Here is a 26262-nt window from a genome sequence, read left to right as displayed (position 1 = left end):
GGGGAAGAGGGACAAAACCAAAACCTTTACCACTGCCTGTACTTGTTTTGGGTTTTCTGAGAAAATTAAAGACAGGGGATTTTTTTTTGCAGGGGAAAGCTACCATTTTACCAAAATTTGCTTAAGGCAGAGAATTATCAGTTGCAATGTAGACCGTTACATCAGGATCTGGACTGCTGTGGTTGTCTGAGTCAGAGCTAATTTTCATGTATCTGAATGCTTCCCATTAGCAGAATGTTCTTCCATCCCACCCTCACAAAAAGCAGGTGTGAAAGCCTGCTGCTGAGTCCCAGTTGAACTTGAACACAGCAAGTATAAAATGCATGCTGTGTTTTGCACAAACATGTTATGCCACAGAATCACAGAATAGTTGGAGTTGGAAGGGACCCATGAGAATCACCGAGTCCAGCTCTTGGCCCTGTGAGCTGAATTTCAGCTTCTTCATTGGCTTCAGATTTGGACTTTGCTAGCTTGGAAGATGCTTCCTTAAATTCCTTGTTGACAAAGTAGTAACAAATAGCATCCAGGCAGCAGTTCGTGTTTGCGAGGACTGAGGCGAAGTGAACAAAATTGTTAATGTTCTGTATTGCAGAGCAGTTGGAGCTGATGGAGTCCACTATAAAGCGAAGAAGATGTCCGAGGTAAAGAGGTAAAAAACATACAATAAACACAGCCATGTTTGCAGACACAATGTAGACAGCCTTCCTGACTGACTTTTCGTTGTGACAGTTTTCATTCTTCTTTCTCCTGAGTTCTGCAATGACTTGTATGGAGCAATAACTCAAGATGACTAAAGGTATGAAAAACCCTGGAATAATGGCACACAGTGTGATCACCGAGGGCTTCACAGAAGACTTTTCAAAGCAAAGATCATCTTGTGCTCGGTCCTCTAACTTTTTTATAAGGGATATCACACAGATGATGACTATCCAAAGAAATACAGAGATAAAAGCTGCCTTCAAGGGTGACCTCAATGCCTTGGCTTTCAAAGGGTACTTGATTGCAAAGTACCTATCACCTGCTACAATCGTGATGATACCAATGCTCATCAAGCGGTTTATGAAATAGCCACCTTCCAGGACCAGGCACCATCCATCTACCTTCATTTTCTGGAACTGGGATAAAGTTTTAAAAGGCAAGGTGAAGAGCAGCAAGCAGTCAGCCACAGCCAAGTTGACCATGTATACTCTGGTTTCTGTCCATTCAGCAAGTTTGCTGCAGAATACCCACAGCGCCAACACATTCAGCAAAATACCCAAAACCAAAACTGGGACGTAAAGACACAGCTGGACAAGTGAAAAACTTTCATAGGCTGTAATATTGCAGCTGCTGAGGTTCATTTTGAGAGTGTTAAAAGGCACAGTTCCTACAAAAGCAGATTAACCCTTTTAGAAGCTAGGCTCCGGACTGAATCGGTGATTAATTCGGAGAGTTCAGGGCTTTACCAGCCATGAAAACCCCACCGTGGAGATGACTCTGCAAAGCTGGCTGTAGGGTACCTAGTGGGAAGGAGAGGGAAAGGGACATAAACCTGATCAGTTGTGGAGAAAAGTGCAGGTTCTCCCTGGGTCCCGTGCGAGGAAGACTGCTCTCCTGGAGAGCGGCAGACGAAAGTACTTGGGCATTTATTTTGTATCAAGCTTGGATCAGACAGCAGCAGATATCCTGGAACTAGGAGTTATGTGAGCTGTTACAACCATCTGATAGTGGAAAGGGAATGCCTAAACCCTCATCTCTTCCCCTATAGCAGTGCTCAGCTGAAGCCAGCCAGCATCTTCACAGCTCAAGATGTTCCAGGAGGTGGGTGGCAAAAGAACAGCTGTCCCCTCCTTCAGTCCTGAGCTGAAGGAGGGGACCTGCATCACTTCTCATTAGTCAGAAGAGCAATTATTAGTACATCTCTCATTAGTTTTAGCTGCCACTGAATCCTGTACTCAGAGGTAGTGTTTAGTGGTCTGCAGTGAGATTTAGAGTATTAGGGTCTGCTTACTGCCTTTCAAGGATTGTCGAAGTTGATCTTCATCTCAGGTGTATTACAGCAATCTGCCACAATCCCAAGCCAGAAAACTCCCACTGATACCATGGCAAGAAAGGAGATCAGCAGCTGTGTAAAGAGAAGAGCTGCGTTTGGTCTAGTGGGTGGTTTTATCACCCTGGATATAAGGGCAATATTGCTGTTTGCCCTCCTGCTTCAAAGGAGTTAATGCAGGAGCACATTCCAGGTGTAACTGTTCATGAACAGAAAAGACCCAGGATGTTGGAGATGTCTTGATTTTCCCTGCAAGGAGAACATGGCTCCATGGGTGCAGGTTCATGGGGCTTGAAAATACCCCCAGTGAGGAAACCATAGGGCAGTGCTGCAAGATCTATGTGCATCTACAGCTCTTGGTTAGCTTTGAAAATCATGCAGCAGAGGAATCATTCCAGGAGACCTGTTCAGGGGTGAGGGAACATGGTACAGCAGATGCCTGCAGCAGCTCTGTGCTTTGGACATGACAAATGGATTATGAGCCCATTACATATAATGGTAGTTCATAAGACACAATAGAGAGATCTAGCAAAGGCTGAGGCAGCCCTTAAGCACCCAAAACATGTGAAATGTGGCCAGTATCAAAATGAATCTTTGAAAATATATTGGTTCCAGCCCTCTGTTTCTCTACCACCATTTTGGTGTCCCACCATAGCTGGGGAAAGGCACTGCCTTGCAGAGTTCAAATAACCTTGTCAGTAAATAGCTAGAAGAAATTACCTGCTTGCTTGCTGTTCTTGGAGAGAGTGAGTGTTCCTCCAGACCACCTGCAATGTGTCGTGTGGGCACCATGAGCAGTGCTCCTTGCACATGACCGTCCAAGGTGTCCTGTGATGACCAATTGCTGGTGGCTGTGATAGCAGCAACACTGGCTGAGGAAGCATCCCCGCCCCTCCTGAAGACATTTACCCAGAGCAGAGCTTCCTCTGTCACCACTGGTGTGGCTCATACCACCTCCTGTTGACTGAGGAGCCTGCAATAGCCCTGCAGCGAGGAGAAACACTTGTCTGCCACGCGGCCCTGTAACAGTTCCTTCAGCAATGGAACGGCTTTGTAGTTTTCCTTTGCTTTAGTTTCCATTGCCTGATGTCTCACTGGGCAATGTCCCTTGACTTTCGTCTCCCAACCAGCTGTGCACATTGCTTGGAGGGGATCCATTGACCTGGAAAGTCCTGAGGTCTTCTCTCTGCCTCCCAGACTGCCACCCCTGCGGGGACTGGAGTGAGAGCTGGCACTAGTTTACACACTGCTGAGCCCCAGGACTGAGCAGCCCTGATAGGCCCCCGGTTCCAGAGCTGTTGGAGAGGTGAGGGCTGTGGTTTGCAGTTAGTTTAGTGATTATTATAACTGTTTCACTCTGAATCACAGTAATTACCTTGTCTTCATAGTGCTCATCAGCCAGCAATTTTGAGAAAACGTGGCACTGTGACCCTGTGACCTGTTGACTTTGTGACTGCTCTGTAGCTGCTGGTGCCTCCTGGCAGGGGCTGCTCCTTAGCTGCTCATTGCAACCCATTACTGGAAGAGCTCAGAGGAGTTGATCAATAAGCGTCAAGAAAGGTCCTGCTGTTAGTGCCTTGATTGCTGTCTTGGGCAAACACATTTCCCCTTCCCACTTTCCAGGTCATCTTAGATCAGCTTCAGGAGTAGTTCTGCATTGTTCGTCTGCACATCACAAGACAATCTTTGAGATTATTTCCTGGCCAATGTACGGTCAGTATAGAGTTTACCTTAAATATTTCTGGGTTTCCAGAAATTTTGCCTTTCTTGTGGCTGCTTCTTGGTGGATGCTTGTAAGAAGTTATTGACATATTGGTATGTCCTTCTCATTGATCTACAACCAATATAATTTTCATGTCATGATCCTTGTTAGTACTTTAGTTTCAAAGTCATCCAGCTTCTGGGTTGTGATAATTTCACCACAGTACAGAAAACTGCATCATCTTCAAGTGTTGTTCACATACTCCTATTGTCTTTGTCAAGGCAATCAAGCCTGGAGAAGTTCAGCTCATAGCACCTCTCTTGTGTGATGCTTCCCATTCAAAGCTTGGTGCTGTGGTTGCCAGACGAAGGTCTCCCATCAGCCCGGTGAGGTTTCAAGGGAGGGACAAACCATGTCACCAGGCACAAAGCAGCTGGCTGGGATCAGCAGGTTCACCAGGATATGTCAAAGCAACTCAACATCAGCTACCAGTAGGAAAAGCCAGGATAAAGCGTTATCTATGATGATCTTACATGTCTCCTGGTAAGGCTCTTGGGTCTCTGCCTGATTCCTGGGCAATGTTGAATCAGGATCCCCGTGCTTCTCTTCTCTCTACCTCATCTCCCCATCAGCCACCCTCTAGGCTGCAGCTGCTCATGGTCCCCTGCTTCCATCCAGTCACAGTTTTTATCATCTCTGCCATGGACCAATGATGCTTACTAGGTATTTTCCCCCTGTCTCTGCAGTTCTCAGCCTGTCTCAGTCTTGTCAGTGCTGTCACCACGTGGCGCAGTGCAGGTGACACTCATGCTGGTTTTCTTGCTTCCTTGCTGCCAGCTCTTGGGCAGGGTAGTCTGGGGGTCTACAGCAGTACTGGTGCATGTACAGAGTGCATTGATGTTTGCAGTGTGTTCCAAAGAATCTTTTACTGACACCAGTGTCTACCACATTGTGCCTGCCATTTTATTAATGAAAAAGTCAGTGGGGCAAAATATTCCTGTAAGGTAAAGAGCCACTTAACTTTTGCCTTTCTATTTGTTTCCTCCCATTTAATAATTCAGATGTGCTGTGAAACTGCACTTCTTTCAGATCTGAGCATAGCAGAGCTGTTACTGGCCAGAGCCTTCCCTTTTCTCCCCTCCCTAGTCCTAGGAAACTGTTTGGTGGTCTCTGTGCCAATCCTATTCTGGCTGACTTAAAAGCCTTGTTGCTGGTGTGAGATTTAATTCCTTTAACATTTTCAGACTTCTCTGATTCCTCATCCTTACTGAAAGTTGTAACAAAGTAATCAGGTAGTTTTCAGGACATATCAGGACAATTTTGTTGTTTTTATCTGCAGCAGTAATTGTAATTTGTAAGTAGCTTTTCATATCTAAGAATTTGCTAAGACCTGTTTGATCTAGAAGATTTTTTTTTTTGGGCAGATCTTTTCTGCCCAACCATTTTTCCTTCCATTGTAGGCTCTGCCTGATGTCCTGCTTGAATTTGTTTACCAGCTGAAGAAAGCCCTTCTGATGTGGTTTTTCTGTGCTCCTGGTACAGATTGCTGACAGACGGGTTTGATGGGCTCCTGCCTCCTTTCCCTGCCAGGGAAGATGGCCATCACCTCTCTCACAGCTCAAGAGACTGTGCCCTGCTGGCTGCAACTGCTGGCATATCACAGTGGGACAGAGCCTCTGGCTAAGTGAGAGAGGTACCAGTATGCTCTCCACACGAGGGGAACATGGCACACTGTGCTACCCTGCAGCATTCAGGTTCTGCAATGCCTCTGCCCCATGTGGGTTTTTTCTTGGTTTTCTCACAGAAAGATGTAATGTTGCAACAGCAGGTCTTGATCAAAACAGAACTTCAGGGTTGAGAGCAGAACATGTCAGTCCTATTTTTAGCATGGAAAGCCTGTGAAATGGCAGTGCTAGGCTAACTGCACCAATCCTACACAGTGACCAGCCCTGGCTGTTGGGACCTTCCTCAGCACTGCATGGAACTGAGCCACAGCAGATAACATGCTGACAGGGCATTTTCTGTGCCGTAGCCCTCTCTGCACTCATGCAGCACCAACACTGAAGGCACTGGCAAACACACCAGGGAGGGTGTGGCAAAGCACGTGCTCCCACCTGCCGCCACTGCTTCGGTGCTTGCAGAGCTCCCTGGACACTGCCGGGCAGTGCTCACGACTGGTACAGCTATGCTGCACCAGCAAAGCAAAATCACAGAGATACCTCCAGGACCCAAAAGCAGCACCTGACTCACAACTCCCAAACATGTGTCCTTCAGCACCCTGGAGCTCAAACCTCTGGTGAGAACTCAGATTTTAGGCTGGCCCAAATGCCACCAAACAGCAAAATACTGTCTTATGCCAGTCCCTGCCTTCCCTGCATAGGAGGGCTAACAATGCTATATCTGATGACTACTCACTCACATAGAAGCAAGATTCTGAATTATTTTGCAGGCTTTTCTGTGTGGTTTCTTTTTTCTCTCAAGCTTAAATTTTGTCTGCAGCATCAATTTACTCATCTACCATCTTTTTCTTTTAGGGGACAGGAAGTTTATATCTTACTGAAATGTTAGCAAAATGCAGTGGTTCTGCTCTGGGCTGCTGATGGACTGTGGTTGCTGCTCCCTACTATTGTTTGCCAGACTCTTGTGCTAGGAAACAGAAAAGATTTGTGGATAACCATGTTGCTGTCCTCATGGATTGCTATTCCAGTGCTGTATGGTGGCTGGTAGTTTGTTGTGGCGCAGGCTCTGGTAAGTCATCTGTCCATTTACTGGGAGCCCTCAGGGAGCTGAGGTTTTGTTCAGACTGAAGGAGGATGTCAGAAACCAACCATAAACATAATTATTACGTGACATGTAAACCAGATAATTTTTGTCCAAGGTAGAACATACATCTTCAGGTAATCAAAAAGTTCCTTGCTCATCTTTGGGTTCCACTATTGATTCACTGTTGTAAGGCAGATCTTATATCATGGTAGCTCTGTCTTCTCTCCCAATCTCAGTACAGGTTTAGCATTAATCATAGAGGTAATAAATGAATATTTATTAATAGATATATTACTATGAGTTTTATTTTCACTTGCAAAAGTATGCTTTCTTTTTTGTTTTCATAGCATTTAGTGCAAAAAACCAAAAAATATTACTTAATGATGACAGGGATTGTGTTAGTCCACTAATTTCCCCTTTACTGTCACGTTGCCCAAGTATTGACACAAAGCAGGTAAATGTAACATTTGGATGAGGGATACTTTCTGTGATAGGAATAGTCTCTTCCTATGTTGTTTGGCCAATGTCTAGAAAGTGGTTTCAGTATATACTCTGCAGACACCAGGAGGTGACAGGCTTGTAGGGGAACTATTTGTCAGTTGTTATTAGGAAAGTTAATTGTCTCTAGGTTTAAATGAGCAGAATATGGGTTTGCAGTCCCTGGAGGAAACCTTTATGGTTTACAAGTCAGAAGACACTGAAAATCAAGGACCATGAAGCCAACTTGGTTGGATATAGCTATCACGAGAAAGTGCCTGAAGCTGCAATGCAAGGATCCAAGACAATAGTCAGAGCTGGATTCAAGTCACTGAGGACATTACCTTTGGAAGAGATTGCCCCTTTTTGCAGGTATGCCTATACCTACAGTGATTGCAAATACTGTAGGTGGCCTATTCCCTCTACCTCAAAACTTCAGCAGCCCTGTAATAAGTATTACCTGCTGTGCACTACACCTTGACTTGATCTGTGGGTGGCTGTGATTCCTGGCTTTGATTCATCTTAGACCTCACAGATATACAGGTGGGAAATATAGAAGGGAATTCTGGAAATTCTTTGGCTGCAAAATAATAGCAAAATGCATCCAAACAGCAGTTACAATTTGCTAAGCATGCAGAGATCTTAATATAGGTTCTAACTCCTGAGACCAGAGAACAAGCTTCAGCAACATTCACTGTGAACCTCAAGAGCAGTGCAATGTAGAAAGGTGAGAAACATACAGTGAACACACACAAATTCACAGAAATAATGTGGATGGCTTTCTGGATTAATTTTGTCTCATGAGGGCTTGTGGTCATGTTCTTTCTGAGACATCTGATGACTTGTACTGAGCAAAAAATCACAATGCCTAAGGGAATAAAATACCCAAAGATAGAGGAGAATAATGATGAATAATTTGGTTCAACAGAATACCTTCGAAAGCAGGATCCTTCCCATCCTGTTTGAAGTCTTGGACGCAAGTTGGAATAAATTATCAGTGTTACCCAAAGAAACCCACAGATAGAAGCTGATTTCAGCGGCGATCGAAGAATCTTTGCCTTTAGAGGAAACCTGATGGCAATGTATCGATCAATCGCAATCAGCATGATGATAAGGATGCTCATAGGCATGTTTGTAAAATAGATGTTTTGTATGGCCAAACACAACTGGTCTACGGGATGTCTGTACTTGGTAAAGTATAGCATGAAAGGCAGGGAAAAGAGCAGAAAACAGTCTGCAACCATGAGGTTGATCATGTACACCCTGGTCTCAGTCCACTTCTTGAGTTTGCAGGAGAAGACCCAGAAGGCAATCATGTTCAGTGGGATCCCCAAAGTGAGCACTGGGATGTAGACAATCAGTTGAAAGAGGGCAATGGCATCATTCAGCTCATCATCATCGGTGCAGTTCATGTTGATCTGTCTCTGCAAGGAGAGAGTGGAGGTGTGAGATCTCTGGGCTGGGTCCTGCTGCAGTGCCCCCCATCTCATGGCTTTTCAGGTCCTCATGTCCCTGCACTGCACATGTAGGCAGCCTCTGGTGGGGCCCAGTGGCTCATCAGCACCATCAGTCCCTTGGCCATCAAACTTACACTGTCACTCACCACCAGCTAACACATAAACAGAGACAACCCTCTCTTGCAGCTATTGCGGGGTTAAGCCTGCCTCACCCTCCCTCCAGTCCTGGTATACACAGTTTGGGTAATAGCAAAGAGTCTGCAAAGCAAACTGATAAATTTTTTTGGCCCTTACCTTTGTCGCTGCTGTGGTTATCAGAGAGTCACTGGCTTTAGAGCAGCCCACAGCAGAGCTGGGCAGCATTGCCCATTTGCCCTCCAAGGCCCTTGCTTTGCTGCTGAAGACAAGAAACCAAAATTTTGCTAGAGCAGAAAACATGAATCCAAGAACTTAGACTACCTCCTGCTATTCCTTTAAGTATTTCAAGACAGACGCTCCCAGCAAGGAGGATGAATCACTTTGCAGCTCATAAAGGAACTGTTTACAGTGATGCAGACATGCAGATTCCTACAGTCTCTTACAAATACATTGCCTTATAAGTCAGCAGCTTCTAAACATCAACACATAAACTGTAGTGAAAATGTTAGATTGCATGAAGTGAACTGTTTTTAGTGTCCAAGATTCAGAGACAGGTCTGGCAACCACAGAGCAAAGTGCAGCACTTGCCTTAGCACCAGAACTGGTATGGTGTTAGTGAACAACAGGGGTAGAGTCATTTTTAGGGTGGAATTTATGGAGGAACTAGCATATGGACGGTGTCCTAGCTACAGCCCACCCTGCAGCTGTACCCTGACAGCCTGCCATGGTCACCCTGCAGCGAAGAACCATTCTCTGCATGCATAGCATTGCCCTGAGGAGCAGCAGAAATCACTGGGCTAGGCATCCCAGCCCCATCGGATCCCCCATGTAAGCACAGAGCCAGTGGCAGTTCCCAAGGTCGTGTGTCGCAGTGTGCCTGGAGCCAGGTGAAGCCATGCTCATGGAAGAGGCACGGGAAGAAGCACTGATGTCAAACTGCAGCAAGGGATGAAGACCCCCCTGAATGACACATGTGGCTGCAAAACAGTGAGGCATAACAGCTGTGAAAGCAGGAGGAAACCAGGGCACCTGTGTTCAGCTGAGGACTCGCATGCAGGAGCGCTGGCTAGAGGTGAGAAAGCACACCCTGAAGCACTGAGCAGAGCACACTGCCACACACGGGTGTGGAGAGAATTAAAAGCCATTACCTGCTTCTTGTGCAGCCTCAGGTGGGTTTGGTCCTCAGACAGGTTGCAGTGTCAATGCAGTGTCTTGGCAGGGAAGGTGATCCGTGGGGGTCACAGGTGTCAGTGCAGGGCACAGCTGTCCCAGAGCCCACTGTCACAGCTCGGCAGCGCTGAAACCCAGCAATGAACTCGTATTCACCAAAAGTGCTTCATTTATCACCTAGGTTTAGGCAGTGGGGGCTCTGGTGCCCTCTGTTGTTCTGCTCCCAGCAGCTCAACGCTTCGCTGACAGTTTCTCCACCCAGAGTGCCCTCCCCACCCTCGCCTCACACAAACCGACAATTAAAATTTAATATTTTCAGTCATGAGAAAGCAATTTCTGAAATAAAACCCATAATGGTTGGAAATTGCCCTGCTGGCAGCAGCAGGTTCCCCAGGGAGCCCAGCAGCCTGTGCAGCCTCTGATGCCAGGCTGGGCTGGTGACCCTTCTGAGTGGGCACATCGGGGCTGGTGCACCCCAGGACAGTGAGCCCAGGGTGTGGGGACCCAACATGCCACTATTTGGTGTCTTTACAAGTCAGGTGACAGGTATTATGGGCCAGCTTGTCCTCCGTGAACCAGCCAGGTGTGTAGCACTGCTCATAGCATCACTGGGAAGCCCAAGCTGGTAATGACACTCACTGCCAACCAGGCGTGGGTGAGAGACATCAGTGTGACAGTGTGCTGTTGTGACCTTTAGGCTAAGAGTGTGCCCCAGTGGTATTTTATAGACATTTGAATGGCTTCTGCTGTCTGCTGGTTACAGCAGCTGCAATCCCATCCATGTGAGCGTGCTGACAGGAGCCAGACTCTGACTCCCTCAGGATTTATCCCATTAATTCATGTCTCTAGAGCTCACAGTCTCAAAGGTGACAACAGCAAATTGAGCATCAGCCATGGGCTCACTAAGGGCAGATGTAGGTCACAGGGGAAATTGCAAAAGTGGGCAGGAAAGACGCCTCTGCACTATCTGCTGAAACACTCTGAGCATTGCTGGGGCAGAGTCTGGGGCCATTTTTGGAGATTTTTCAGTATTCAGAAAGGGAGTTAACCCATTCCTCATGTCCTCTGACTTTTCTAGGCTGCTCACTCGTGGAAAAAATGTATTTCCTCAGTGTAAATGTTAGGGGTGTCAATGTGGGCAGGCTGTGGAAACCCAGACTGTGTGTAGGTGGGGAAATCAGCTGGGGGGTGATTCTCTGACCCTGAGCTGTGACTGGGGGGTGAACCTGGGAGCCAGCCTTGTGCCACAACATAAAACCAGGGAGTAGCCATGTGTGGGTGGCAAATGTCTAAGCAACATTAAAAGGGCTTCCTTTTAACAACAGCCCTTCAGGGGCGGCTGCTCTAAGGAAGTGTCTTCGAGCCAAGGCTCAGCAATGCAGCTAGAGGGGAACCAGCAGGAGGACTTGGTTGTGAAAGCTCCTGAACTTTGTGCCTTTATGGCAGTGGGCAAGTCGTGCTTTCATCCTTAAAGTGTCCCTTCACACCTTTCTGACCTGTTAACTTGAAGGGGAAGGAGAGTCAGGAGAGCCCTGTTTTGTAGGGCCATGTACTTAGTAATATGCTGGTATACCTGAACCCTGCCTGGCCTGCCAAATAGATATGTTAAAAAACCCGGAATTATTTTAATCATGCAACAACCTGAAATACACAATGAGGTAAAACATGACATATTCTTTTGTACGTGTTTGGCTATGTGAATCAATTTACTTCATCTGCAAAATGAATTAAACCAGGGAGACACCAGGTTCACCTGTCTTCCTGTAAGAGTAACAAGTAGGTGCTGCAGAGTGGAATAAAGACATACTTTTACACATCTCTGTGGCCTATTTGTTCAATAGAAACGTAGAGTATAAATTGCAGTTGACTAAGCAATGCTAAACCTAACACAGATCTCCCTCCAGAGAAAGATCAACAGTTATCCCAATAGCACTGAAGCTGTATTTTCTCTTGATGTTACAGAAGTTGTGGAGGTTTTGGGGTTTGGTGGGTTTTGTGCCCCCTTTTCCTTTAGCAAGTGTGTGTCTGCAAGGGGTGGACTTGATCTGTTTCCTTCAGTGCTGGGTTTGCTTCTCTCCACTTCATAGGGAGGGAAATGGGAGGTGGAAGGATTAATGTGATTTTAAGCCCATTCATTCCAGGAGAGACTACAAGTCTGCAGATGCAAACATAAAGATACATCTGAAAGAGGAAACACCAGTGTAGAACAAGGAACTTGCCATTAAGGGCGGCAAGTGGATCCTCCTCAAAGAAGACATTCTGCTACCCTCAGAAATCCATGAGATGTAAGTAGTAGATATTGAGCCTCTGTCACACTGGCTGCTAGATGTTTTGCAAGAGTATTGGTTGTGTGAAGAGTGTGACTTCATGGGCTGATAGAAATAATCAGACCCCATCTGCTACCAAGTGGCTCTATGTGATGTGCACATGGAACAATTCTCTGAACTGGTTACTCTGCATATATGTCCCTAGATTTCTGATTGCATCTGAATGAAATTCTTTGGAAAGAAGTTAGTATTTTAATTTCAAATAAGTTTTTTTATGACAGATCTCAGAGATGTGGGAAATGACACTATGTCTGCTGGGTTAAGCAGGTATTTGCCTCTGCAAGCAATGCAGACCTTGCAGTTAGCTGGTGAGCACACTGCCTGCAAATCAGACTTCAGTTCTGAAGGAACTGATAAACTCACAAACAACTCGTTTGCTGGGGGGATATGTAAGTGTCTTGGTCACTAGCAGACACTAATGATGTGACTCCTGTGTAGCGCTCTCCCAAACCTTGTCTGCTCAGGTCTGTGTTTCCCAACAGAGGCTTGCTGCTCGCTGCCTGTACCCTGGAAAGAAGGTGGCAGTTGTCACCTGAGGAAAACCTCTCTGAACTTCAGCAAGTAGCAGCAGGGAACTGACACATTGTTATGCTCACTAACTATATGAGGCAGAAGACTGCCAGCACGGCTGATGCCCAGGTATCTCTTCATTGCCCTGCTCTGCAATGCCAGAAGCAGCCTCTGTGCTGAAATACAAAACGGGCAAACCATGTTGTTGGGAACTGCAGCATGAAAGGGCTCTGGCTGATACCACCTTTGGAACTGGAGGTGTGACTCAAATGCAGTTCCCAGCATCAGGGCTCACAAGTGCTCCAGGCCATGAGGCAGCCCAGAGGCTGGGGGGAGGATGGAGGAAACAAGCAGAGGGTTTAAAGCAGGCCACATAGCACTGATGGAGTACAGCTGAGCAACAAATATCTTTAAAGAGATGGAGCTTGATAAGCTAGCATATCCTGTGCTGCTGGAAATGCTTAAGGTGGAGCAGATTGAAATGCCTGCAGCATCAGAGAGGCTAGGCAGCAACCTATAGCTGTGAGAAAAGGATGGAGACAGCTGTAAAACAGCATCTTCCTGCTGCTGGAGGACCAGGAATAGGCTGAGTCTCCAGTACTGTGCAGTGTGTCCTGCTTTACCCACACTAGAAGCTGGGGAGGGCCAGTCAGCAGCTGTCCCCCACCATGGAAGCTAGTGACCATCTGGGAAAGAAGGCTAGGGCTGGGCTCATTTCCCCAGCTGCTCAAGAAGTAGCAGACAATAATGTAGTCACCCTAACCATGATCTGCTTTGAGAGACCCTGGAAGGGGATGCAAGGGTTCACTCTAAAATAATCTTTTAGAATCACTCATTTCCCAAATTTAGCTTCCAGTTTCAAGCTGCTGTTAGGAAGTATGATGTAATATTCCAGGTAAAGTACCCAGAGAATACCTTGGAGTAAGAACAGAAACCAAAAGGCTCAGAGATTACAGTCTACCCTATGGACATCTGCATTGCAGGGACCTCATTGCCCTGCAGAAACCACATATCTAAGCCTCCTCTGCTTCCCCCCAGCCACAGCAGGCCCCTCATCAGCAGTTCATAGAGAACAAGAGAGGAGAAAACAGAGTGATGTCACCTGTAGAGTTAATGTGACAAAGTCAACAGCAGGTCCCATGCAAAGCAGGGCACGTGGGATCTGTGCAGTCACACACCCTGGCCAGGACAAGGGGTGCCAGTCAGTGGGGCTGAAGGATGGGAACATTGGGGAGTGCGATGTGAGGGCATAATGGCACTGGGAGGGGAGAGGGATGTGAGGGAGCAGTGGCTCTGAAAGGGGAGAGGGACAAGACAGAGCAATGGCTTACACTGGGGAGATGGATCCAAGCTGGCAATGGCTGTCATGGGTAGAGTCACATCAGTGTAAAACTACCATAAGCAGTACTCACAGCCAAGGCAGGAAAAGCCAACACCTTGGCATGGTTTCCATCATCCCTCTGCCACCCTTGGCCCCTCGAGTGTTATGGAAAAGAAAAAATGTGCAGTGAGGCATTTGGTGCATTACATATTAATTTCATTATGCCGATTAGCAAGTTCAAGAGTTTCTAATGTTGGAGTAGTAGCTTCATAAGCTTGGGCAGAGGAAACTGGAGGAAAACAGTACTGTTTTCCAGCAATTCCCTTCCACCGGCAGGAAGGGGAAAGGGTAATTACACAGGTCCTTCAGCATTAATCTAGACAGTATGACTACTGCTGCAGTGCTTAGCCACAAGAAACAGACTGAACTGGGCATGTGAGACAAACACACCCCCAAAAGCAGAAAGCACTGAAACACCTCAAATGCTAGGTAAGAGAATTCAGCCTTGAGATGGCAGAACTCGGAGGAGCCTGCAGAAACCCATGCAGACCAGGTAATCAAAGAGAGCAGTCACCTTTAGAAACAGGATCGATCTGCCCAGGCACAGGATAGCTGAAGAATTGGCTTTCTTTGCTTCATTTGACTTCAATCCCAGTGAAAATGCAGTTGTGGGATGCTTTGTATTTCCTCACTCGAACGGTAGCAGGAGCTCTGTCCATATGAGATGCTTAACTTAGTTCATCATTCGAGCTGCTCGTATTAAGTTCATCTGTGCTGCAGGTTCCCCTGCAGTACCTGAGGCTTCTCAGAGCTCGAGGAAGAACTCTTCCATCAGCAGCAATGGGCAGTGGAAGATCTGATATCTATGTGAACACAAAACGTGCAAGGAGAGTCACAGGCCATGTGCTGGCTCTGAAGCAACAGGTAACACTTCCCCCCTCTCCAGGGTACTGTGATTCCCTGGAGGATTTTCTTCGAAGAAGGGCACAGCCACTGCTCTCAGCTGCTCCAAAGAACTGGAGGGGAGACACTTTGTGCTCTGACACCACATACATGTGCCAGGGTGATTTATCCAACAGTAGTCACTGACCTGATGAACACATTAAGGATTTTTCTAGTTGAAAACAAAGCAGCTGCGATTTTTTTTTCTGCCTCTGAAGTTCAAATAGTTTTTCACAGGTGATATCGAATCTCAGAAGTGAAGAATTCAAGCATGTGCGGGTAGGGAAGCAGAGTCCCGCAGGAGGACAGCAGGGAGCAGTCGTGCCCCGCAGGCTGAGCTCCACTGCCCTTCTGCTAGAGAACACTCTCCTCCTCTACTGGCTGCTCCTGGTACTCTGTTGTACCTCCACTCTCAAGGAGAACATACTATCATCACAGTCCTTACTGATTAAAGCATCCACAAAAGATGCAGAAGATGGGGAACAAAACCAGTGTGAACATCAGTAGGGCCAAAGTCGTTTAATATTCACACTGACAGATGTGCTGGGCAGATTAATAACTCCAAAGGATGTGCTTCCTTCAAACTGTAAACATTTTCTGCTTTGCACAGTAAGCCCCCAAGCCTGGAATCACACCAGCTGTGTCACAGAGAACTCAGCTGGAGAAGGACAAGGCAACACTTAGAACCCAGCAACCTCCCAGCAGTGCTGCACCTTGCCTGCATGCAGTACTGCAACCTTTGCAAACAACCACCAGGATGAATTATTTTAATATTCTGATACTTGAAATTAATAATTAACTCCTTTTAGTGATTATGGGACCTCTCCTTACAGCCCTCACTGTTTATAAAAGCAAGTGAGGAACTGAATTTAGATTTAAATTTTGATCTTAAATCATGTGGTTCACCCCTGCTAGGATAGAGGTGGGTGTGAGAGAATGCTGTGAGCACTTGAAACGCATATCTGAGCCATAGAGCTCTCTCCCTTGCAAAGCATAAGGCCCTAACTATTACACATCCAACACCTCCTGAGCCCTCCCAAAAATTAGAAAAATTTCGATAGCAGAGGTGAAAGACATCAACACAGCAGATGGAAATGGATTTCTTCTCTCTCTCCTCTCACCTCCCTGTAAGCTTTGACAGAGATTTGTGTTCATATTGGAAACTGCAGTTTCCAGAAAGTCATCGGTAACAGGGTGTCCAGGTCCTCTGCCTGTGCAGGCACAGTCCCTGCATCAGCTGTGTGATCTCCTGCCAGCAGGACACAGCCCAAGACCACCTTGCTTTGATTACAGCCAGCTTTAAGTGCTTTTGGCCAAATTTCCATAGTATAATTCTTAATACACTTACCACAGGAGATTTTTCCACAGACTTCATTCAGAGGAAAAAATGTGATTTGCAGAGACAAATCTTCCCCCAACTCCTAGTGCTGGGCAGCACCAAGAGCACAGCCTGAGGGTCAGAAGTGTTGTTTGGACTCCAAAAGTGAGCTGCTAGTGTCCCCTCTGTATGAACAGGCAACCTTGGGATATTTTGATGTACACCCAACTCATTAAGGTATATGAACATACACTGTATTTAAGGTTGAAGTTGATGCATAAGCATTAGTGGGATTTGGAGCACAAGGCATTTTGCACATCATGAATGATCACAACATTTGTCATCTGATTCCGTTTCCCTGTAGCACAGCCAAATGAGGTGGAAGTCTCCACAGCACTCCAAAAGCAACAAGATGCTCAGGGCAGCCCAAACTATGTCTCAATAACTGAGGGAGCCAAAGGTAAAACAGCATAGGAAAAATGCAGGGGAAAAGGAAATGTTTTGCTGGAAAAATAGATCATTTATGTGGACTGTTATCAAACTTCAATAATAAAAATGTATTAATCTGGCTGAAGATTTCTTTGCATTTTCACATGCCCTCGGAAGACAGAGGCCCATGTCTTAGCTGTGTAATTCACAGGCATTAGCTCTTGAATTGCTACTTGAGCAAGAAGTGGTCACAGGGCAGTACAGTGAGCCCAGAAACCCTGAGCAGGGAAAGCAGAGCACCTCCTAAAGGAAGCCAAGCTCGAGGCCCAGCTCCCCCAGGCTACACCTCTTCTGCAAAAGAAGGATGGAATTCTGGTTGAAATTATTTAGTGGTTTGAGGCAAAAGCAATTTCTTACAGATGTTTTATTCCTCCCTGTGCATAAGGTGTTCCATTATCCATAAAAATACACTTTGTCCCAGGCAAGAAACCAAGCACCAAGAATGCTGTGGTCATGGAAGAAATGTGCAGCTGCTACTGTGAGGGTCTCCACAGCTCTCTGCCCACAGTCACACTTGCTTCCATCCTGGAAATCCTGATGAAAGTTTCCTAACCTTGTGAATAAATGTGGGTTTTGCCCTTGAAACTAAGACCATGTTAAATCAGTTTTCACCTCTGCTCACCACCACTAGCTCAGCTTTGCTGGGGCTGCAGCCAGAGCTGGCCGAGCCCCCCAGTTTCACCCAAGGCAGAGGGGGGAAGCTCTGCTGCCCTTACAGAAAAAGGTGCTACATTTTCTGTGACTTTCAGAGGACTGATAAACCTCTTCAATTTCACACCTTCTACAAGAAATCACATACCTCCAAAGAACTAGCATGCAGAAATATAGAAATCAGAGAGGCTTCATAATTGTCCACTTGCATATAGAAAAGACCTAGAGCCCAAGCAGCTGGGACTGTGCTTCATGGACGTTGCATAACGGGTGCTAGAAAAGGTTTGTCTTTGACTCAGCTGAAGGAATATAGGTTTCTGTCATCAGTGATAGTGCTAAGCCCCATGATATGCTAACTTACCAGACCTAGAGCAGCTAAGCAGCACACTGGGAAATCTGGAAGGCAGAAGTTACCACATTTCAAACCAGAAAAGTTGCTGACTTTTGCCTCAAATCATTTTAAATTCCCATCTCCGGCTTTGCTTTTCCCCATCTCTCCCTGTGCTGTGCTGCAGACTGATCTGCTGAGTTCAAGGCTGTTACATCGGTGTAAAATCTGCTTTGTGAAGTAAAAGCCCAAGGTCTGCCAGGAGCAGAGCACTCCTGTCATGGACGAGCATTAAAATGGATACATAACAGAGCTGGCAACTTGCTTTCCTCACTCTGATTTTCATGGCAAGGCACTGAGTAGATGGGAATTTTAAGAAAGCCTAAGCTTTGTTGTGAATGTGGGTAACATGTTTCTTGCTTTTATATTGCAGTGAGAAGCTTTTAAGCATAATTCACAGGCTTGAATGTTAGGAGGGACAGAAAAGCTTCCTTAAAGATAAAATCTAACTTGTTCTTGCAACATTTCTGGATGAGTGCATCAGCCATTTATTTCCTTGATAAACATTTGTATTTCCTTTCCAAGGAAAATTTTTTTTTACTATTAGGAAAGTCCCTAAACTACTGTTAAACCAGCACTGTATGACTGAACACTGTTTCTGAGCTTCAAGGAAATTCTTAGTAATCATAGAATGGTTGGAAGGCACCTTGAATAGCATCTAGTTCCAACCTCCTGCCATGGGCAGGGACACCTTCCACTACACCAGATTGCTCAAAGCCCTTTCCTTTCCTAAGTATTGTATGGACTTACTGTTTGAAGTTTTCTGCTGGGCTCCCATTTCTTTTTCTTAGCATTTGCCAAGTGAGCCAGAGGTAAGCTGTTCTCATGCCACAAGCTTTCCTGGGCTCTGGCCCTCCTGTGCCATTCACCAGGCTGCCTTGGCAGCCTCCTTTGTGCACAGGATATACCTGACCTCATTTTGAGCACCTCACAGTTCTCCCCAAGCAACACACAGATGTATTAATGTGCATGCCCATAGATGTCCTGACTGGACTTACTGCCATCAACCAAGAACAGACAGCATAGGAATACTTCGAATCATAGAATGGTTTGGTTTGGAAGATCATCTAGTTCCAACCTCAAAGAGTCAAGGGTTTCCCTTGAAGCATCCAACACATCTACTGCAAACCCACTGCCTGTATTTATCTGTTCTTAAAAGCAGGGCATATGCTGATGTGCTTCTTATATTCATTTTAGAAGAAATTGGATTCGCCCTTAATGTACAGCCAATGCAATTTAATTGCTACTTCATTAGGTTATAGTCTGGTTCTCCAGTATGTATTCAAGCAACTAAAGACATGAATTTGCCAGGGCAGAATGTAACAGGGTATATCTGATTTCATAGCTCTTGGGCTCTTCTGTGATGAACAGGCAGTGATGTCTAAGGGTGTTCAGCTGCTGCCACAGCCCAGGGGTGTCTGGGCTGCCTGATTTGTCTCTGCTTTGCTCACATAAGCCAGTTTGGTTGGGTGTGCATTTTTTTCCCCTCTATCTGCCTTATTCCAACATTTCTCAAAGATCATCCACCTAGTCTCATGAGTGTTGTCAGTTCTCCAAGTTCTAAATAGCTGGTGTCACAGAAAAATCCACAAGAGAAAACATAGTCACTCAGCTGAGATCCTTAGATAATCCTGAAGATTCAGGAATTCATCACAGTGGAAGCTTCATGGCTAAACCTCCCAGGCAGCCATGGGTATACTCAGCTGTGCTCTCCAGTCCTGGATGTTACCAAGCAATTTCTATATCCATTGCTGAAAATGCGTATTTTACTTTCCTAGCAATGTGATGACTCTGTTATTTCTGCACAGTGTCAGCAATATAAACCAGGAATTTGCTGTGTCCACACTGACCTCTATTTAAACCTGTCCTTATTGTTTGTTGCATTAGTCGCTCATCCGTGTCATTTTCCTGTCTGTGTCCAACACCACACCACACCAACACAATTTGTGAGCATTTCTGCTCCTACACTAGGGGGATAGTTGTGTAAGTTCCCAATTATTAATGAATTTAAGAATTCAATTAATTTAAGAAGTCAATGAAATTAAGAAAAAAAAAGGCAAATTAATCACTTCTAAGGCTGAATCACCATCTCAAGGTGCTTCTCTACAGCAGAAAAAATAAAATAACTTAGCTAGAAAGTGATAGATGTCAGCACAGTCAGCACAGGGACTGTCCTCCTGTGTTCATGGTCATCTCCACCATGGATCCTGTCTAATAGGAGACAATAATGCATAGCACAGGCACATCATGGTTTAGCATGTCCCAGGCAGAGGTAAATAGGCAGCACAACAAACTCCCACTGGATCCAGCAAGGCCCTGAAGCCATGGGCTGGACTGAGCCCATATTCCATAAAATTGCCTAATGTATGGGATTAAATACTGCATTGGCTGCAGTGTTTGGCATCTTTCTGATGGAGCTTCAGCTGAGTTTTAGCTGGAAAGGGCACAGCAAAGTGTTACAGTGAGCTCTCAGACAAAAAGGACAACTTATGTGCAGAGTGAGTGCACAGTAACGTTTCCAGTACATTAATCTTCTTCCTGCTCGCATCAATTGTCATGGAATGTGACTGCAGCCCCCTGGGAAACCACCTTTTCACTACCCACAGCAGTTCCCAACATCAGCCTTTACTGCCTGCCCATGGTGGGACTGGATGCTGGACAGAGCCCAGGAGAAACAGGGTCAGGACCTTAACTGAGTATGGCAGATGGTTGCAGAGATTTCCAGCTATTCCTGACCTTTTTGTTAGATTTTCATGTAAAAATTAACACCTCTGGGAAACGTGAAGAAAATCATTGTAAGAGCAAGCTGTGACCAGGGCTCCCAACTCCCCAGTCTTGCTAACTGAGTACACTGGACCACACATGCAACATATGGAATGAGTGATACCGAGGCATCTTAAATTTTAGGAAACTGAAAAGACCATTTTTAGAAGAAACAGAGACTCAATTGCCAGCAAAGAAAATATAAAGCTATAAAAGCACATTTTTGTGGCTGTTTTCTATACCAAAACCTAGAGAAATTGTGAGATTTAAAACAAAATAATTAATTTCTTGCACAGGAGATTTGGGCTTAGATTTTTGACCAAACCAGAAGCAGAGGACACTGTACAGCAGCTCAGTGCACTGCCAGGGTAACCTTGTGCTAAATTCCTGCCCAGCATTGCTGCTGTTAGCCCTAAGCCAGGAACAACCTGTGCTGACTTTCCAACCTCACAGGCCAGCAAACACAGACAAGCCACAAGGCCCAGACTTGGCTCTTACTTCCCCTGGAAGTTATCAAGACAAAAGTAAACTAAATCCCTCAGCACCACTCACCAACAACACACAGCTCTTTGCTTTGTCCACCTGGAGAAGCTGATCCAATGACATGTCTGGGTACAGCCCACAGTTGTGTGGTATATCTGAGTCACCATCTGCTGATGATGTACAGCAACATTTCAAGTTTGTTTAGTTTTGCAAAGTTTTCTCCATGTGCCTTGAATATCTCAGGTTTCCTTGACTGACCAGGGGAGCCTCGTAATTGAAAGCAAAAATGTTTTAAAGAGAATTACACAAGTGGGAGGATAGTCAAACTTTCTGGCTGGAAATAATAATTTCCTGCTGCTGGCAAGGAAATTCAAACCTTTCCTCACTTACTTGTGAAGAAAACTGCAAGCTTTTCTTTTTCTTTTTCTTTTTTTTCTTTTTTTTTCTTTTTAGAAAAGCATTAAATACTTCAGAAGTCAAGAGAGCAAAACCTCGTAGAGGTTTGCCTGAGAAGGGAGCGTTGTGCTGGTGGAACAGGCACCATCAGAAGTGCCCCACTGGGTTTATGTTAGTTTTCAACCCAGTAACCAAAAGCAGCTATTTCTCCCTGTTTAGCTGTGTGCCACACTGTGTCAGGATATTCAGAATGTGGAGACCAAACCTTACAACACCTTCCTGTGACCTGAGCCCTGCTCAGGTTATTAAATGGGAAATCCCTCCAGAGTCCTCCTCTCACACCCAGCCTCATGGCAGGATGATTTGAATCTGGAAAACACCCAGAAAACATTTGTCTCCTCTCACCTTATCTGAAGAAAGAGGTTGTTGGGTTGCTTTTTCAAAAATGGATAGAAATCAATAGAAAAAGGACCTTTTGGTTTTCCTCAAGGTGCAGCATGCACAAGCCATCACCCACCTGGCATGAGGGGATGGACAGGAGAGTCTCAGAAAGATGTAAAGAAACAGATTTGTGTGGGGATAAAACTGCCATTGCCTTTCAGTGCCTCTTATCAGAACCTTAAAAAGCCTTAAAACTCAGGCACACACAATGCAAAATGCAACTCCTCTTTTGTCTCCATCCCTGTGCACATGTGCCCCCATCCTGTTTTGTTTTGACTTCAGCCTTAGAATCTGGTAAAGCTTTATACCAAGGTGTGGCAGACTTTCAAAAAATCCACACACATGGAAGGTGCCATACAGAATTCTTATCAACTCCATGAAGTACAATATAAGAAGATAAATGTGAGCTTTCTGCCTGAGATGTCTATGAATAAATCTGAGCTACTGATGCCTGTGGGTGGCTCTGAGAGAAATATTCACCTCTCACTAATGGAAATATTTTGATTAACAACTGTATTTGCCTAGTGGCAAGTACCACTTTTTTCTTTTAAATCATAGACAAGTGTCATAAAAGATTTCATTTGCACATTAATGGGATCTTCATAAAGTACTCGGTATTTGAGTTCTCTCAGCAGGCAATTACAGATATGTTCTATTTCTTGAACAGTTTTGGTTAGGTTTTTAATTAGTCTCAAGGTGACTTCCAGCACAGAAATACATCCCGACGGATTCCCCATAAAACTGCGTGTAATAATTAGTTCCTCGTGCTCACTGCAGCACTTGCAGTGCAGGCATTACACAGCAGTCAGTGAAAGGTGCAGTTTTCAAAACATACTGAAAACTAGGAAACGAGGGTGAGGCATGGGCCAGCAGTATTTATATACAGAATGATTTACGTACAAGTAAATGAGCCACAAGTCCAGAGAAGAAGCCTGTCGTAAATTAGTTTAGTTCAGCTGCTGACTTCTCCAGTGGATTCAGGGGATAAAGCTCTTCATGTTCTCACCTGTCTCCTGTCCTGCCCCAGCACCCTCTGGGTACAGGGTCTTTCATCCTTGGCTGAGGGCATTGCTCCTGGCAGGACTCAGACAAGCAATCCTGGGAGCACTGGGATCAGCTGTCCTCCAGGACCAGTCCGACCAGGGCAGATTCCTTCTTCTTGCCTCCTGCTGCAGATACTCCCATGAAATGCTGTGATTCAGAGAAAGCTGTGGAAGGCTATTCTAGCACTACTGCTAATCCTATTCCAACAGTTAGGTACACTGAGTACACAACATACCAACCCTACCCACACTGGGCAGCTCTTCTCCAGCCACAACATTTCAGATGATGCTGCCAACCCTGCCCTTAGTGCAGCCACTCCAGGAGCTCCCATGCACCATCACCTGCTCCCAGTATGAGCAGTGCTAATGTCTTACCTGTGCCTCTCTTCCACCCAGATGAGCAGCGTCAGTAAAGGGCCAGGCCAGAACGGGGGTGCAGCATTCTCGGGTCACACAGCTGCTACCTGAAATAACACCAACCCCAGAATATGTTTTTCAGTTTATTGGGTTTTCCTATTAAGCTATAAATATTTTCAATAGCAGATGTACAAAATTACAGTAGAACCACACCAGCACCTTAACCAGCCCATAATGGGTTCTGCAACATTTTCACACTGTTTTCGCAACCAGAGCAGAGAGAATATACCAGGCAGTCCCTTTTCTTTTCCTGATTCCTTGATTTTCTTGTTTCCAAAACCACTAACACCAGCAAGCTCTGCTGTTAGGGCCAGCTGGACTTGCAGTCCATGGCCAACTTTTCCACAGCACATTTTTTTTTCCCATACATTTCCTTACAGAAGACTTTTTATCCTCTTTTCTTAGTAGAAGTGAGGAGACAGCATCAAATGCTCTTGCTCTAACCAGTGTTTTCATGTAATTTTACTTTAAAATATGTTACTAGTTTTAAGCACTTTGCCAGAAGGCTGGAAGGCAACACTCAAATAAGTGTGAACACCATCTCTTGCGTAAAGTGTAAGTTATCAGTCAGGATTTAAACATAAAAGGAACGTTTTAGCAGCAGTGTTGGGACTGCTGGTGAAATTTGTCACTGAGATGACAGAGACTGAGAGCTCCTCCAGGTCTTTCCACAGGATTTTCCAATTGCAAGAGGAGCAGAGGGTGTCTTGTAGGCAGTTTTTAATTACAGTGGAGGTATTAAATGAAACATACAGTGTATGTTCCTCTGCAGGGAAAAGGCTGTTTCCAGCAGGGGAAAAAGTAATTATGAGGCAGGTTTAGGCCATCCAAGTCCTTCACTTAAAAGCTGCTTCTGCTTGGGAGAGAAGGACACTGGGGCCCTGGACCTGCCCACACAGGGACACAGAGGAAAATAAATCAGAATTAACTAAGGGGTATGGATTTAAAGTGAATTGGTTGATCTGCATTCTGTTGCTTTGATTCTGAGTCAGTGACCTTTACTCCACTTTAAGATATAATTAAGCTGAAGTAAATTACAGTAAAGCAAGACTGTTTGAAACCCAAGTCCATAAGCTGAAGTAAATTACAGTAAAGCAATACTGTTTGAAACCCAGGTCCTCAGGAGGGTTTAACCAATTTCAACAACCTGCCTTTAAAAGTTTCCTGAATATCCTCACACAGTCAACAGTCCTCCAAAGGGTAAACACTGGGTTATCAGCAGAGTCAGTCCCTGTCCTGCTAATGCCAGAATCTGGCCCTGAGCATACACTCTTTAATTTGCAAAATGCACCACAGCTCTGGACATGCCAAGGGCTATCAAAGGACATATATCCATCATGGACCTCTGTTCTTGCCAGCCCTTTCCCATGAGGTGAAGACCATTGTATTGATTTGGTTTTGTTACTCAAGAGACTCGGGGCTAAGCCAGAAAGGTGCCTGGAAGCAGGACTGCTATGAGCAGAGAGGGCTGAGCTGAGCAGGAGAGGTGCTTGTTGTCACAGCTCGACCCTGGTTTGGGTACAGCATGCTCCCATCCCACAGCTGCATCAGACACACTGACATGGGGTGGGAAGGAGCCTCTCACCACATGGCTAGCCTGCCCCAGCCCCTAGAGATACCCCAGACCACAAGAATTTTTATGAGGCACCACCACAAATTCGTTGATGGGCTCCATCATGACAAGCAAGCAGCTGCACACCTACAGCACTCTAAGCCACAGCTATAAAATGAGATGAAAATGAAGCCAAAGGTCTTAACAAGCTCACAGGATGCCTGTTGCTATGTCCTAATGGCAGCACATTTGCCATGTCACATTTGATGCTGCTAAAAGAAGAGATTTCTCATTGCTCTCAGTCCCACAGCAGCCAGCATCACACACGACAGGCATGTTTTCATCAAATAAATCAAAGCCTACTGCTCACAGCTAATGAACCCTTGCAAAGTACCTCCCATGAGTGAGATTTAAAAGCCTGTAGTGCTTTTGAAGGCAAAGATGTTGGAAAAAAAATCCACTGATGAGAGTTCATGCAAGTGTCACCCTTATCATCTAAATGTGGAAAAATGCACTAAGTGCCAGCCACAAATAATTCTAGCAGCAGTTGCTGTGATCCAAGAAGAAAAACATCCTTTCAAAGGAAACACAGCAGGGACGAATACAGAAGATCCTATTCCCTTTGCTCTAAATTATCAGCTGACACAGTTACAGCCCAAATTGGATGAACAATGGAGTAAGAATTTCAGTATCTATTAAAAGAAAGATGGAAAATTGTGCTGGTTTGGGCTGAAGTATAGTTAACTTTCTTCACAGTGGGTAGTATAGGGCTATGTTTAGGATTTGTGCAGGGCACAGAGTTGATAATGCAGAGATGTTTTTGTTATTGCTGAGCAGAGCTCACACAGAGCCAAGGCCTTTGCTGCTTTCCATACTGCCACACTGGCAAGGAAGTTGGGGGTGCATGGGAGACTGGGAGGAGACACAGCTGGGACAGGTGACCCAAACTGACCAAAGGGATATTCCATACCATAGGGCATCATACTCAATATATAAAGTAGGGGGAAGAAGGAGGAAGAGTGGGGAATATTTGGAGTGATGGTATTTGTCTTCCTAAGGAACTGTTATGCATGATGAGGCACTGCTCTCCTGGAGATAGCTGAACACCTCCTGCCCATGAGAAGCAGTGAGTTAAATCCTTGTTTTGCTTTGCTTGTATGTGCAGCTTTTGCTTTCTTTATTAAACTGTCTTTATCTCAACCCATGAGTTTGATTGCTGGCTGGGATTAAACCATGACAAAAATAAAAGAAGATTAAAGTCAAAGTGCACACAACCCCATTCCATCACAAGAACTGTTATACAAGCATTATATGACCATTACCTGCCTTTGCTCTGGTGAACTACCTGGGTTTGGTAATTCATTCACATCAGATTGCAATTTATGGACAGACAGAGGGAAAATATCCTATCTTGCCCATCTACATAACCCAAATACAGTTGGAAATTTGAGGCCTTCTATAACAACCAAGAGGACTGTTTGTTCC

At 45.4% G+C, this 26262-nt stretch overlaps 2 protein-coding genes across 2 annotated transcripts; both read right to left on the bottom strand.

Annotated features, from left to right (window-relative positions):
• Positions 1-359: 359 nt before the first annotated feature.
• On the bottom strand, positions 360-1340 carry LOC103805755 (G-protein coupled receptor 35-like). Its single transcript, XM_009078417.1, has one exon. The coding sequence runs from the start codon at positions 1338-1340 to the stop codon at positions 360-362; it is 981 nt and encodes a 326-aa protein (XP_009076665.1).
• Positions 1341-7441: 6101 nt separating this feature from the next.
• On the bottom strand, positions 7442-8383 carry LOC103805754 (G-protein coupled receptor 35-like). The gene has a single exon (XM_009078416.1). It carries the CDS (start codon positions 8381-8383, stop codon positions 7442-7444), a length of 942 nt encoding a protein of 313 aa, XP_009076664.1.
• Positions 8384-26262: the final 17879 nt, after the last annotated feature.

Source organism: Acanthisitta chloris, unplaced genomic scaffold (assembly GCF_000695815.1).
Source record: "Acanthisitta chloris isolate BGI_N310 unplaced genomic scaffold, ASM69581v1 scaffold15617, whole genome shotgun sequence".
Classification (NCBI taxonomy): Eukaryota; Metazoa; Chordata; class Aves; order Passeriformes; family Acanthisittidae; genus Acanthisitta; species Acanthisitta chloris.
This window is presented reverse-complemented; position numbering and strand designations above follow the sequence as displayed.

Coding starts and splice junctions, on each gene's coding strand:
- LOC103805755 (XM_009078417.1), bottom strand. CDS start 1,340: ATGAACCTCAGCAGCTGCAATATTACAGCCTATGAAAGTTTTTCACTT.
- LOC103805754 (XM_009078416.1), bottom strand. CDS start 8,383: ATGAACTGCACCGATGATGATGAGCTGAATGATGCCATTGCCCTCTTT.